General features: G+C 41.3%; 1 protein-coding gene across 2 annotated transcripts in view; it reads left to right on the top strand.

Moving 5' to 3' along the window:
- Nucleotides 1-12,384, top strand: part of gfra1a (gdnf family receptor alpha 1a) — a 201,748-nt gene extending 189,364 nt beyond the window's left edge. For both annotated transcript variants that reach the window (XM_058057941.2, XM_058057948.2), the window contains 3 exons: nt 4,473-4,654; nt 8,220-8,267; nt 10,209-12,384. In XM_058057941.2, the coding sequence (XP_057913924.2) occupies nt 4,473-4,654; nt 8,220-8,267; nt 10,209-10,343 (365 nt within the window). In that variant the 3' untranslated portion in view covers nt 10,344-12,384. The remainder of the gene's footprint in view (nt 1-4,472; nt 4,655-8,219; nt 8,268-10,208) is intronic.
- The last annotated feature ends 1,816 nt before the right edge of the window (nt 12,385-14,200 follow it).

The raw sequence follows: 14,200 nt of genomic DNA, 5'->3' as shown, positions 1-14,200 counted from the left end.
TTCATTCGGAAAGATTCCATTCGGAAAGAGAAAAACTCCTCATATAAACGTGGCTTATGTCTCCGGATGAAGTAGCAGAGGACAGGAATGTTTGGGCTTCTCTGCTTAGGCTTCCGCCCCCGCCACCCAACCTGGGATAGGAAGCAAGAACGCTGTTGTTTTTGACTACTTTGACTATTTGCGCCACGATGCATTTTTTTACTGGGTTTGTTGTTTATGACCACTTGATGCTTCATTTCTCCCAAAGGAAATTCAGGATTCAAACTTGTGATCTTTATGGGAAGAAAAAGTCTTTCCAACTTTGGGCGGGTGGTCACAGATGTTTTTCTTGGTCATGTTGATGAAATGTTAGCAGTGGAATTTTTTTTTTGTTGTTTAAACACAACAGCTAGTATTTTGTTGGTGATATTCCTGCTACTGGCCGGCACGGTGGACTACTGGTTAGCTCGCAGACCTCACAGCTAGGAGACCAGGGTTCAATTCCACCCTCTGCCATCTCTGTGTGGAGTTTGCATGATCTCCCTGCGTGGGTTTTCTCACCCAGTTCTCAGTTGCCATTCACTGGCGATGGATGCTAAATGCTAAATCCTGGTTTGATCCATAAATATTCCTCACATACTTTAAATTGTATGATATCTAAAGTATAAAATGGGGCTGCACGGCGGTCTAGTGGTTAGGTCGCAGACCCGAGTTCAGTTCCACCCTTGCATGTTCTCCCTGTACATGGGTTTTCTCACCCACTCCTCAGTTGCCATTCACTAGCGACGGACGCTAACAAGCTAAATGCTAAATCCTGCTTTGATCCCTAAATATTCCTCACATACTTTGAATTTTATGATATCTAAAGTATAAAATGGGGCTGCACGGCGGCCTAGTGGTTAGCTCGCAGACCCGAGTTCAATTCCACCCTTGCATGTTCTCCCCGTGCATGGGTTTTCTCCGGGTACTCCGGTTTCCTCCCACATTCCAAAAACATGCTAGGTTAATTAGCGACTCCAAATTGTCCATAGGTATGAATGTGAGTGTGAATGGTTGTTTGTCTATATGTGCCCTGCGATTGGCTGGCCACCAGTCCAGGGTGTACCTTGCCTCACGCCCGAAGACAGCTGGGATAGGCTCCAGCACCCCCCACGACCCTCGTAAGGAAAAGCGGTAGAAAATGAATGACTTAATGAATATTCCTGCTTCCGTGTTGTAGTAATCATTAGTGGTATCATGAAGTAGTGACTTAGAAGGACCAAATGGCAAAGACGAGTCGTAGTAGACGTGGCCTAGTGGTTTTGCACACGCATGTCGGAAGACTTAAGTGGGGTGAAAGTTGTTGATGGTCACCGTGGGCCACAGTAAAGTGTGTAATGTGCATCAAAGCCACGGGAGGCTATTAATAGGCCACTAATGGACTCTTAATGCTAAATGGCCGCATCAGCAGTCATCTTTGTGACTGTGTGCTGAATGGATAATGAAGCAGGTGATAACGAGAGCTAAGTAGCTCCTCACTCTGCTTTAATTGAGGCCTCAGCCTGAACGCCATCACGTTTTATTTTCAAAGCGGGACAACCCAAACAAGCATCTGATTGATGCAGGTACAGTGACGCTGGAAGAATCATGTGTGGGATCGTAAGGGAAGACCTTTTTCAGGGTTTTCTTGATTTTCAAAAATAATTATTAATTTATACAAAAAATATTTATACATGTTAACATCATGTCAGTCCAGCTGCTCCCACATTCATTCTCCAGTTCAGCTCTCATAGTATTTTTAGGTATTTTAAGTAATACTTTTTAAGTATTTCAGATTTTCTTCAGCTATTGAAAATTCACATGCAGTGTCTACTGATATTGCATGATCTGTTTTTTTGTATATATTTTATTTATTTATTTTTCTTTTTTTTTTTTCTTCTAGCATTTTAGCTAATTTACTCATGTCTAAAGGCAAATACACACATGTATAATGTGGGGACACTATGGGACTGCCTCAAACTTTTCGGGACCTGAGGCCCTCTTGCTAGGTGCTAGCATGATAGCCGTTAGCATGTTAGCATTTAAGCTAATCTACTCATGTCTAAAGGCAAATACACACATGTATGATGTGGGGACACTATGGGACTGCCTCAAACTTTTCGGGACCTGAGGCCCTCTTGCTAGGTGCTAGCATGATAGCCGTTAGCATGTTAGCATTTAAGCTAATCTACTCATGTCTACAGGCAAATATACACACATGTATGATGTGGGGACACTATGGGACTGCCTCAAACTTTACGGGACCTTGCTAAGTGCTAGCATGGTAGCCGTTAGCATTTAAACTAATCTACTCATGTCTAAAGGCAAATACACACATGGTATGATGTGGGGACACTATGGGACTGCCTCAAACTTTTCGGGACCTGAGGCCCTCTTGCTAGATGCTAGCATGGTAGCCGTTAGCATGTTAGCATTTAAGCTAATCTACTCATGTCTAAAGGCAAATACACACATGTATGATGTGGGGACACTATGGGACTGCCTCAAACTTTTCGGGACCTGAGGCCCTCTTGCTAGGTGCTAGCATGGTAGGCGTTAGCATGTTAGCATTTAAGCTAATCTACTCATGTCTAAAGGCAAATATACACACATGTATGATGTGGGGACACTATGGGACTGCCTCAAACTTTACGGGACCTTGCTAAGTGCTAGCATGGTAGCCGTTAGCATTTAAACTAATCTACTCATGTCTAAAGGCAAATACACACATGGTATGATGTGGGGACACTATGGGACTGCCTCAAACTTTTCGGGACCTGAGGCCCTCTTGCTAGGTGCTAGCATGGTAGCCGTTAGCATGTTAGTATTTAAGATAATCTACTTATGTCTAAAGACAAATATACACATGTATGATGTGGGGACACTATGGTACTGCCTCAATCTTTTCGGGACCTGAGGCCCTCTTGCTAGGTGCTAGCACGGTAGCCATTAGCATGTTAGTATTTAAGATAATCTACTTATGTCTAAAGACAAATATACACATGTATGATGTGGGGACACTATGGTACTGCCTCAATCTTTTCGGGACCTGAGGCCCTCTTGCTAGGTGCTAGCATGGTAGCCGTTAGCATGTTAGCATTCAAGCTAATCTACTCATGTCTAAAGGCAAATATACACACATGTATGATGTGGGGACACTATGGGACTGCCTCAAACTTTTCGGGACCTGAGGCCCTCTTGCTAGGTGCTAGCATGATAGCCGTTAGCATGTTAGCATTTAAGCTAATCTACTCATGTCTAAAGGCAAATATACACACATGTATGATGTGGGGACACTATGGGACTGCCTCAAACTTTACGGGACCTTGCTAAGTGCTAGCATGGTAGCCGTTAGCATTTAAACTAATCTACTCATGTCTAAAGGCAAATACACACATGGTATGATGTGGGGACACTATGGGACTGCCTCAAACTTTTCGGGACCTGAGGCCCTCTTGCTAGGTGCTAGCATGGTAGCCGTTAGCATGTTAGCATTTAAGCTAATCTACTCATGTCTAAAGGCAAATATACACACATGTATGATGTGGGGACACTATGGGACTGCCTCAAACTTTTCGGGACCTTGCTAAGTGCTAGCATGGTAGCCGTTAGCATTTAAGCTAATCTACTCATGTCTAAAGGCAAATACACACATGGTATGATGTGGGGACACTATGGGACTGCCTCAAACTTTTCGGGACCTGAGGCCCTCTTGCTAGGTGCTAGCATGGTAGCCGTTAGCATGTTAGCATTTAAGCTAATCTACTCATGTCTAAAGGCAAATACACACATGTATGATGTGGGGACACTATGGGACTGCCTCAAACTTTTCGGGCCCTCTTGCTAGATGTTAGCATGTTAACATTTAAGCTAATCTACTCATGTCTAAAGGCAAATACACACATGTCATGATGCAGGGAGGTTATAGGAAAACCTTGGCACTTTCTAGGCTCTCTTGCTAGGTGCTAGAATGATGACTTTTAGCATGTTAGCATTTTAGCTAATTTACTTGATGTCTTTTTTTTTAAATCAACCCCTGCCACCAGTTGTACTAATTTCACGGGGACGTGTTTTGACAGGACACAGAGTCGAATGTTTGCAAATAAACAGGAGGTTAGCCATTTTGGGCCAAAACCACGGGTCATATTTTGACAAACTCCCCTGACAGCCCAAATTTGAATCACAAATACGAGAAAAATGGATGATGACACATTTTGAAGCATTTCAGAAAATGTGGGCGGGACACGGCAGCAAACTATGATGGTCGGTGGAAGAGTTTTCCACAAAAATGTGAACATTAATAACTAATAAGGCTATGCGGTCAGATCTTGATAATTAATTGGCGTGTAGCTATGCATCAGTCACTTCCTGAATTAGCCTCAATGCGACTTAGCGGCAATGGGAATGGTCTGACTTGCCGGGGTCAAAGGTCGAGGGTAGTAGTTACGTTACGTCAACAAGTGTGTTCTCCACAGGCAACGCCATCCAGGCCTTCGGGAACGGGACAGACGTAGGTGTGTGGCAGCCGATGTCGCCCACCCAGGCCACCACTGCCGTCACGTCGCCGCAGCAACGCAACCGCCAGCACAACAACAACAACATAGACAACCACATCAACACGGACCCGGGAATATACCACTTCTGTGGAAGTTTACAGGTGGGTGCAATTCTGAGTCACTGGTCGGGCGATGAAGTGGCGTGTGATGAAAGAAAGCGGCGACTTGCGGCAATCGTGCCTCCAGGGCAGGATGTCAGTGATATTTGCATCATTAGCAGACCCAGAACCCTGACACAGACCCAGTGGACCACAGAACCAGAACCAACTACATCATGCTTGTTCTTAACTCGCAGCTCAACGACTTCTTGTTTAGAAACCGCGGTTCTGTTTGTCATGTTGCTGTGTGCTTTCATGTATTTTGTCATAGCATAATCAAACCCACACAGTCCTGATAATGAGCTGCGTTATGCTAATTAAGATGACTTTAATAAGAGACGCCATCTGTGTGTGTTGGTTCGTATAGTCTGGATTCATGAGTCACAGGACATTGTACATTCCCGCTTTTCCCGAGAGTTACAGTATGCTCCCTGCCCCCCCCCCCATGATGAAAATCCATGACTAATTGATACACTCATTTTTGGCACACTCCTCCAACTCTCCTGCTAGCTTGTCGTCAATTTGGTATCAAGATTATTTATATTAGATTCATCTCCAGAACACCCACTCTTGAGTTGCTATTCACTAGCGACAGATGCTAACAAGCTAAATGCTAAATCCAGATTTGATCCCTAAATATTCCTAACATACTTTGAATTGTATGATATCTAAAGTATAAAATGGGGCTGCACGGTGTCCTAGTGGTTATCTCGCAGATCCAAGTTCAATTCCACCCTTGCATGTTCTCCCTGTCCATGGGTTTTCTCACCCACTCCTCAGTTGCCATTCACTAGCGACGGATGCTAACAAGCTAAATGCTAAATCCAGGTTTGATCCCTAAATATTCCTCACATACTTGAAATTTTATGACATCTAAAGTATGAAATGGGGCTGCACGGTGTTCTAGTGGTTAGCTCACTGACCTCACAGCTAGGAGACCAGGGTTCAATTCCACCCTCGGCCATCTCTGTGTGGAGTTTGCATGTTCTCCCTGAGTGGGTTTTCTCACCCACTCCTCAGTTGCCATTCACTAGCGACGGACGCTAACAAGCTAAATGCTAAATCCAGGTTTGATCCCTAAATATTCCGAACATACTTTAAATTTTATGACATCTAAAGTATGAAATGGGGCTGCACGGTGTACTAGTGGTTAGCTCGCTGACCTCACAGCTAGGAGACCAGGGTTCAATTCCAACCTCGGCCATCTCTGTGTGGAGTTTGCATGTTCTCCCTGAGTGGGTTTTCTCACCCACTCCTCAGTTGCCATTCACTAGCGACGGACGCTAACAAGCTAAATGCTAAATCCAGGTTTGATCCCTAAATATTCCTCACATACTTGAAATTTTATGACATCTAAAGTATGAAATGGGGCTGCACGGTGTACTAGTGGTTAGCTACTCAATAGTTCTTCATGAGTTCTTTATAATAATTACTATAATTAATTATAGTAATAACTTAAATTTAACAGTAATTAAAATATACATATAATAAAAAAATATATAAATATAATAAATTATAACAGTAATTACTGTTTCTCTAAACAAAAGAAGTCAAAAAGTTGGAATAGTAGTACTCTACAAACATGTAGACTTCCAGTCTTGTTTTTGTCAACAACACCTAGAGGGACCAAGCACACACACACACACACACACACACACAGTTTACAGGCCTCGGGGTTCTTCCCATGAATAAGTCTTCCTGTCTGCCCGGTATGGAAATGTTCCACATGCTAATGTGACTTTTGGGCGCATCCAGGTATTAGACCGAGCCGAAGACTACAAGAATACATTTGCTCTGAGTTGATGTCATTTTCAAAAATGGAAATATTAATAATAAATAATAATTATGCTTGTACTTTAATGCCAAGCAAAGGTTGGACTTTTATTCTCATAAACATTGATTCAACGTTCACATTTTATACCGGAACATTTGTATGGTTTCATAAACAATGAAAAGGATTCCCGCTGGGATACCTTGTGGTTGTCACAAAGCATTGCGCTGCTTAACTCCAGTGCTTGCATGCAGTATTTTATGCAGTATTTTATGCAGTATTACAGCACGAATGTTGAAAGCAGCAACCAAGGACACCTGCAGGAAAACAACAAGGCAAAATACATGCAGTTACTAATTACAACAGTGATTTTCAACCACCTCTATTTACTCACTATTTATTCTCGATTTACTCTCTATTTATTCTCTATTTACTCTCTATTTACTCCCCATTTATTTTTTATTTACTCTCTATTTATTCTCTATGTACTCTGTGTTTTTACTATTTATTTACTCTGTGTTTACTCTCTATTTACTCTTTGTTTACTCTGTTTAGTCTCTATTTACTCTCTACTTATTCTCTATTTACTCTTTATTTACTCCCTATTTATTTTTATTTACTCTCTATTTATTCTCTATGTACTCTCTGTTTACTCTCTATTTACTCTCTGTTTACTCTCTATTTACTCTCTATTTACTCTCCATTTATTCTCTGTTTACTCTCTATTTACTCTTTGGTTACTCTCCATTTACTCTCTATTTATTCTCTACGTACTCTGTGTTTACTCTCTAGTTAGTCGCTATTTACTCTCTATTTACTCCCTATTTATTCTTTATTTACTCTCTATTTATTCTCTATGTACTCTCTGTTTACTCTCTATTTACTCTGTGTTTACTCTGTATTTACTCTTTGTTTACTCTCTGTTTAATCTCTATTTACTCTGTGTTTACTCTGTATTTACTCTTTGTTTAGTCTCTATTTACTCTCTATTTATTCTCTATTTACTCTCTATTTACTCCCTATTTATTTTTTATTTACTCTCTATTTAATCTCTATGTACTCTCTTTTTACTCTCTATTTACTCTCTGGTTACTCTCTATTTACTCCCTATTTACTCTCTATGTACTCTGTGTTTACTCTCTATTTACTCTTTGTTTACTCTCTATTTAGTCTCTATTTACTCCCCATTTATTCTCTATTTGCTCCCTATTTATTCTTTATTTACTCTCTATTTATTATCTATGTACTCACTGTTTACTCTCTATTTACTCTTAGTTTACTCTCTATTTTGTCTCTATTTACTCTCTGTTTACTCTCCATTTACTCTCTATTTACTTTCTATTTACTCTCGATTTTCCACAAGCAAAACATCCAGTAGTTAGCGTGCAGAGCTGTCACAACACAAACATATACACTGACTCATTAGATGCAAATTAGCTTTAATTAATCATTCAAAACTATAACTAGTTGTTCAAAACTATGCTCCTGGTGTCAACTAGTCATTCCAAACTACAGTCCTACTTTAACTACTTGTCAAAAACTACTGATAACAAAAAGCACACCACTAATTATCCTTGTTGAAAATGACACCCATCAAGCTAACTGTGCTAATAGTTCAACCCACGACTTCAACAACTCCGTAAAAAGAAGACACATCAGTAAAATAACACAAGATGTCAATCATGTCATCAGCCGGCCTGCTAGCACCAACTCAACTCCTGTGTGTTGACATTTCTCCCACGTGTCAGGCCCGACTAAGCATCCCAACATCATCTTGTCATTTCTTTCCTTCTGCAGGCTCAGAAATTAAAGTCCAACTCATCATCTGACAGCATCTTCTGTGTGGTGAGTTCACACACGCTGGGAAAGTGTTTTATTCAAAGAAACTTTTAACTTGAAGCCGAGTCGTGAAATCATGGCAAGGTGTCACGTGACCTCCATGCAAAGTCCGCCGCCTCCTCGGCCGTTCGACTCGCCTCCTTTGGACGTCCTTTGAGGCGGGAACGTGACGCCGGCTTGTGAGGCTTTTAAAGTTCACTGGAAATGTCATTGTACAATAATAATACGCCGCTATGACATTTAATGCACTGACCTAGCAGTTAGCTCGCAGCTTCATTAGCTAGACTTCTGCATGCACACACACACACACACACACACGGTGGCATTTTGTTTGAATAAAAACAACCTTTGAGTTAGTTGTGGCGTGTCAAAGCAGATGAATACATTTACGTGTTGTTAGCGCTGCTGATTGAATAAAGCTGCTGTTGTCAGGTAGATTTACTCTGTATTCACATGCACTTCTACATGTTAGCATATGTGCTAGCTTATGAGCTAGCCTACGTGGTAGTCTACATGCTAGTCTACCTGATAGCATATATGTAAGCCTATCTGGTAGCATATGCGATAGCATATATGCTAGTCTACGTGCCAGCCCATGTGCTAGCCTACCTGTTAGCATACATGCTAGCCCATATGGTAGTCTACATGCTAGTCTACCTGATAGTATATATGTTAGCCTATTTGCTAGCCTACCTGTGAGCATACGTGTTAGTCTATATGTCAGCATATGCGCTAGCGTATATGCTAGTCTACGTCCCAGCTCATGTGCTAGCCTACCTGCTAGCATAAGTGTTAGTCTACATGCCAGCCTACCTGTTAGCTCACGTTCTAGCCTATGCGCTAGCCTAACTGTGAGCCTACATGCTAGTCTCTGTGCTATCACATGTGCTAGCCTACCTGTTAGCATATGTGCTAGCCCATATGGTAGCCTACGTGCTGGCAAATGAGCTAGTCTACGTGCTGGCTTACCTACGAGCTTACATACTAGCCTATATGCTGGTCTACCTGATAGCATATATGTTAGCATATTTGCTAGCCTACCTGGTAGCATATATATGCTAGTCTATGTGCCAGCCCATACGCTTGCCTACCTGCTAGTCTACGTGCCAGCCCATGTGCTAGCCTACCTGTTAGCATACATGCTAGCCCATATGGTAGTCTACATGCTAGTCTACCTGATAGCATATATGTTAGCGTATTTGCTAGACTACCTGGTAGCATATGCGCTAGCGTATATGCTAGTCTACGTCCCAGCTCATGTGCTAGCCTACCTGCTAGCATAAGTGTTAGTCTACATGCCAGCCTACCTGTTAGCTTACGTTCTCGCCTATGCACTAGCCTTACTGTGAGCCTACATGCTAGTCTCTGTGCTATCACATGTGTTAACTTACCTGTTAGCATACGTGCTAGCCCATATGGTACCCTACCTGCTTGCAAATGAGCTAGTCTACGTGCTGGCTTACCTACAAGCTTACATGCTAGCTTATATGCTGGTGTACTTGCTAGTCCATGTGCTAGCCTACGTGCTAGTCTACATGCTCGTCAACCTGATTTGCTAGCCTACCTGGTAGCATATATATGCTAGTTTACGTGCCAGCCCATGTGCTAGCATACCTGCTAGCATACGTGTTAGTCTATATGCCAGCCTACCCGTTAGCTTACGTTCTAGCCTATGTGACTGTGAGTTTACATGCTAGTCTCTGTGCTATCACATGTGCTAGCCTACCTGTTAGCATATGTGCTAGCCCATATGGTAGCCTACCTGCTTGCAAATGTGATAGCCTACCTGCTAGCATACATGTTAGCCTAGTTTATCTACTACCCCATTTGTGAGCCTACTTGCAAGCAGATGTGCTAGCCTATATGCTAACCTACGCGCTAGTCTATATGTTCATGGAGCGGTTGCTAGGTTACCAACGCAGACGTTGTCTCACTCGTCCCTTCCAGGACCCTCAGATCGACGGTCCGAGCACATCCAACGCCATCGTGAGGAACCCTGCCGCCTCCAGACGGGCCTCCACGCTGACCTCTGTGCTGCCCCTTGTGGCGTGGCTGCGCTACTGCAGCACATGGACTCACTGACATGTTTGTGGAAGAAAGTTGTCGTCGTTTTCCTTCCTCCTCCTCAACCGCTTCCCCCTTCTGGAGCTCTTTTCTTGCTTTTCTTTTAGCGTGATTTATCGTTGATGTGCGTTTTTTTGCGTAAGTCAAGAAAAGAAGATGTGTGGCTCCGGGACCACGTAAAAAAAAAAACATTTCAATAAAGGTTGTCGTTGTTTGCTTACACAGAAAGTTGGGCGACAATGATGACTGTTTTTTTTTTTTTTTTTTTTGGAGGGGGGGTGAGTTTCGTGATGATTAGACCCGCCCACATTCATCGCCATTTGCAAAAAGCACACAAAGACGCGCACCTTTTTGTGAGTGCCTGGTTTGGTTTTAGACGAAGTGTACATACCTGAAGCCGTTTCTCGAGTTTTCAAGATGAAGGACACAAAAGCTGCTCCACTTTTTTGTTTACTTGGTTTCTTTTGAACTTTTGGTAGAACATTTCTTCGTCGGACTCGTCACGCTCACTAGCTTTAGCCATGAAACTACGATAATATTTGCTAATCTGATGAATGTTAGGGTGTTCGCCGTCCACGGAATGTCGGCTATCGCTAAGCTTTAGTTTCGTGTTAGCTTCTTTGTTGTGTTTACTCACTTTTCTTTCTCCCTGGTTAGGCTGATAGCCAACATTGAGCGGACTCCAGCATCCTAAACAAGCTAGCTAGCTGCGCTATCATTAGCTCAACAGCCATTGGTCTGCTGCCTTTGGGGGGCGGAGCCTAACTTTGAGTTAGCCAACGTAAATACGATGTTTGTACTTGAGACAAAAAAAAACATTAACTATTCTTTTGCAGCTGTAATTTTTATTTCATATTTCTCCGATGTACATGATATGGAGTCATTCTTGCATCCCAAACAAAGGATATCAATGTAACGCTCCTGTTGTGGTTCAATATAAGCAGATTGTTTATGCTGTTATGCTTAAATATGACCTTATTTTTCTACATTTTCACCTTTTCATTTGCTGTTCTGATGAGTAGAAATGAAGAAAGCTTGTTTGTAAGATGTTTTGAATTAATTCATCATGAATAATCAGCATTTACCAGTGTGTTGAACTGAATTTTATGAAGAGAAAGGTAAATAACAGGACAAAATGAATAAATATATTTGCCGAACGTTAGCATGGTCCACGAAGGGGGTGCTTTCAAAGACACTGCGTAACTTGAAGATTAATTAAAATGTTTTTATTGTAGTTGTAAGTAGTATTTTTTTAATGATTTAAAACTTACGTTAGTGAGTGCCGTTTATTGTTTTTCTTTGTCATCTATTTGTTTAGACCACACATACACGCATCATAAATACGTCTTAAGATTGTCGGGATGTCCCTGAATGCATCTCGCGACAACAAGGAACTGTCGTTTCCAGGGAGAGCCCCGAGTTATGTATTTATATCACAGCGACACTTCCGCATTGTCACGAGCGCGGAATGCATTCAAGGACACTCAGCATGTGGTGTAAATCAACAGAAAGACAAAGAAAAACAGTAAGTGGATGTTCTTATCTCTCATTATCGTAACCCTTAATTTGTAAGTACAATTAGCACCCTCGCAAACCCCAGACATTATCGTCTACACCCAAAACATTTGAATTCCACTTAAGTTACGCAGCGTCTTTTAACGCAACCCATTAAAGAGATTAGCGTTATCATTCGTATATCATTTGTGTCCTGTCATAAAACGCAGCAAAAATTGGCACATTTCATACACATTGGCAAATGGTGATGAATTAATTGTAAAAGTGTGATTAATTTGATACAATTTTGTAATCATTAAACAACCCTAATTAATAATAATAATAATAATTATGGATGTTGCTGTACCTGAGCGGACAGTGACATGCTAATATTGATGCTAAGGAGACGCTGCATGCTAGTAGAGAACATCTTTGGCAGACGTTCAGGAGGTGAAGATGGCGTCCGTCGCTTTGGGAAAACGATGGCGATTACGTTTGCTTCACTTGTTTGTCATCTTAGCTTGTGGAAATGTCACATTTATTGTACAGATCATTAAAAATGTCAAAAAAAATCTTTTGACTCTGTGATCACGGGTCATTTGCTAAGCCCCGCCCACCATGTGTACAACCGCCATGTCTTAATTTCTTTCTCATAATGTTATAATGTTAAAATTATGACAAATTTCTCATTAGATTATAACTTTCTTCTTAATATTTTAAAATTATTCTTTTAAAATAACACCTGATTTTTTCAGTTTTGCTAGGGTTTTTTTTTTTGTTAAATTATATTTCTTAAAAGCACCATATGCTTGCTACAAAATACCCCCCGGGCTGCACATTGAACACCCGTTTTGTACATGCATAACATTTTTTGTGTGTGAACATCTTTTAAGATTATTTTGTGACTGTTTTAGCAAGCAAAGAACTACAGAGGCAACCTCTGATGACATCATAGACAGGGTTACATGTATTAGCAAGCTACTAGGATGCTAAGTAGGAGCCTATCCCAGCTGTCTTCGTGCAAAAGGTGGGGAACACCTTGAACTGGTGGCCAGCCAATCACAGGGCACATATAGGCAAACAACCATTCACACTCACATTCATACCGATGGACAATTTGGAGCAACATGGTCACTACTTCATCATCAGCATCATCATCAGGTGAAACGGCCAGTGACAAAAAGGAAATTAGATCACAAATGAAGATCACATACAGGAGGAGGATGGGGGGTTGGTGTTGGGGGTGGTGGGGTTGGTTTTCTTGCTGACGTGAGGAGCAGAGGCGCTGCCAGACGTCCACTTAAAACGCTTCAAACGCTCGTCTTTCATGAGGAGGAGAGAAGCACTTAGCAGGCTAATGGACCTCACCGCCTTTTCACGTCTTTTTGATAGAAAAAAAACCCAATCAGGTCAGATCTGCCACTGCAAGTTTACATTCCTTTCTTTTTGCTCTTAATTTACTGATGTGGACAAACAAAGCCGTCTAAATGAGTATACGAGCTCCAATTATAAAAAAAAAACACACATATATTTGTGTGTCAAGTCAATGCAGTAATCCCTCGTTTATGGCTGTTAATTGGTTCCACCCTACCATAATATGTGAATTTCCACCAATAAATGGAATGGCTTCATAGTTGGAGTACAGAAAACCTGTTTATCACCTTCTAGATACATGTTTTAACATGACTAGAGCCCTCAAGACATAACATAGCACCCCTATAGTCACCTTTATACTCCTGTTACCCAATATAGCAAACATAATATTAGACAATAAGACACACAAAAGCTGTATATGCCATCAAAATACACTTTAACATGATTAGAGCCCTCTAGACATGACATAACACCCCTATAGTCACCTTTATACTCCTGTTACCCAATATGTCAGACATAATAAGACATATAAGACACCTATAATATGTATACGCCTTCTAAATACACTTTTTAACATGATTAGAACCCTGTAGTAATGATATAACACCCCTATGGTCACCTTTACACTCCTGTTACCCAATATAGTAGACATAATAAGAGAACGTAAGAAATGGAAAAGCTGTTTACCACCTTCTAAATACACTTTTAGCATGATTAGAGACCTCTAGACATGACATAACACCCCTATAGTCACCTTTATACTCCTGTTACCCAATATATCAGACATATTAAGAGACAATAAGACACATAAAAGCTGTATACCACCTTCTAAATACACTTTAACATGATTAGAGCCCTCTTGACATGACATAACACCCCTATACTCACCTTTATACTCCTGTTACCCAATATGGCAGACATAATAAGAGGCAATGAGACACATGAAAGCTGTATACGCCATCTAAATACACTTTTTAACATGATTAGAGCCCTCTAGACATGACATA

Source organism: Doryrhamphus excisus, linkage group LG10 (genome assembly GCF_037039965.1).
Source record: "Doryrhamphus excisus strain RoL-2023G ecotype Guam linkage group LG10, RoL_Dexc_Guam_v1.1, whole genome shotgun sequence".
NCBI classification, from domain to species: domain Eukaryota; kingdom Metazoa; phylum Chordata; class Actinopteri; order Syngnathiformes; family Syngnathidae; genus Doryrhamphus; species Doryrhamphus excisus.
Note: the sequence above shows the minus strand (reverse complement) of the source record. Positions and strands in the feature narration are given on the sequence as shown.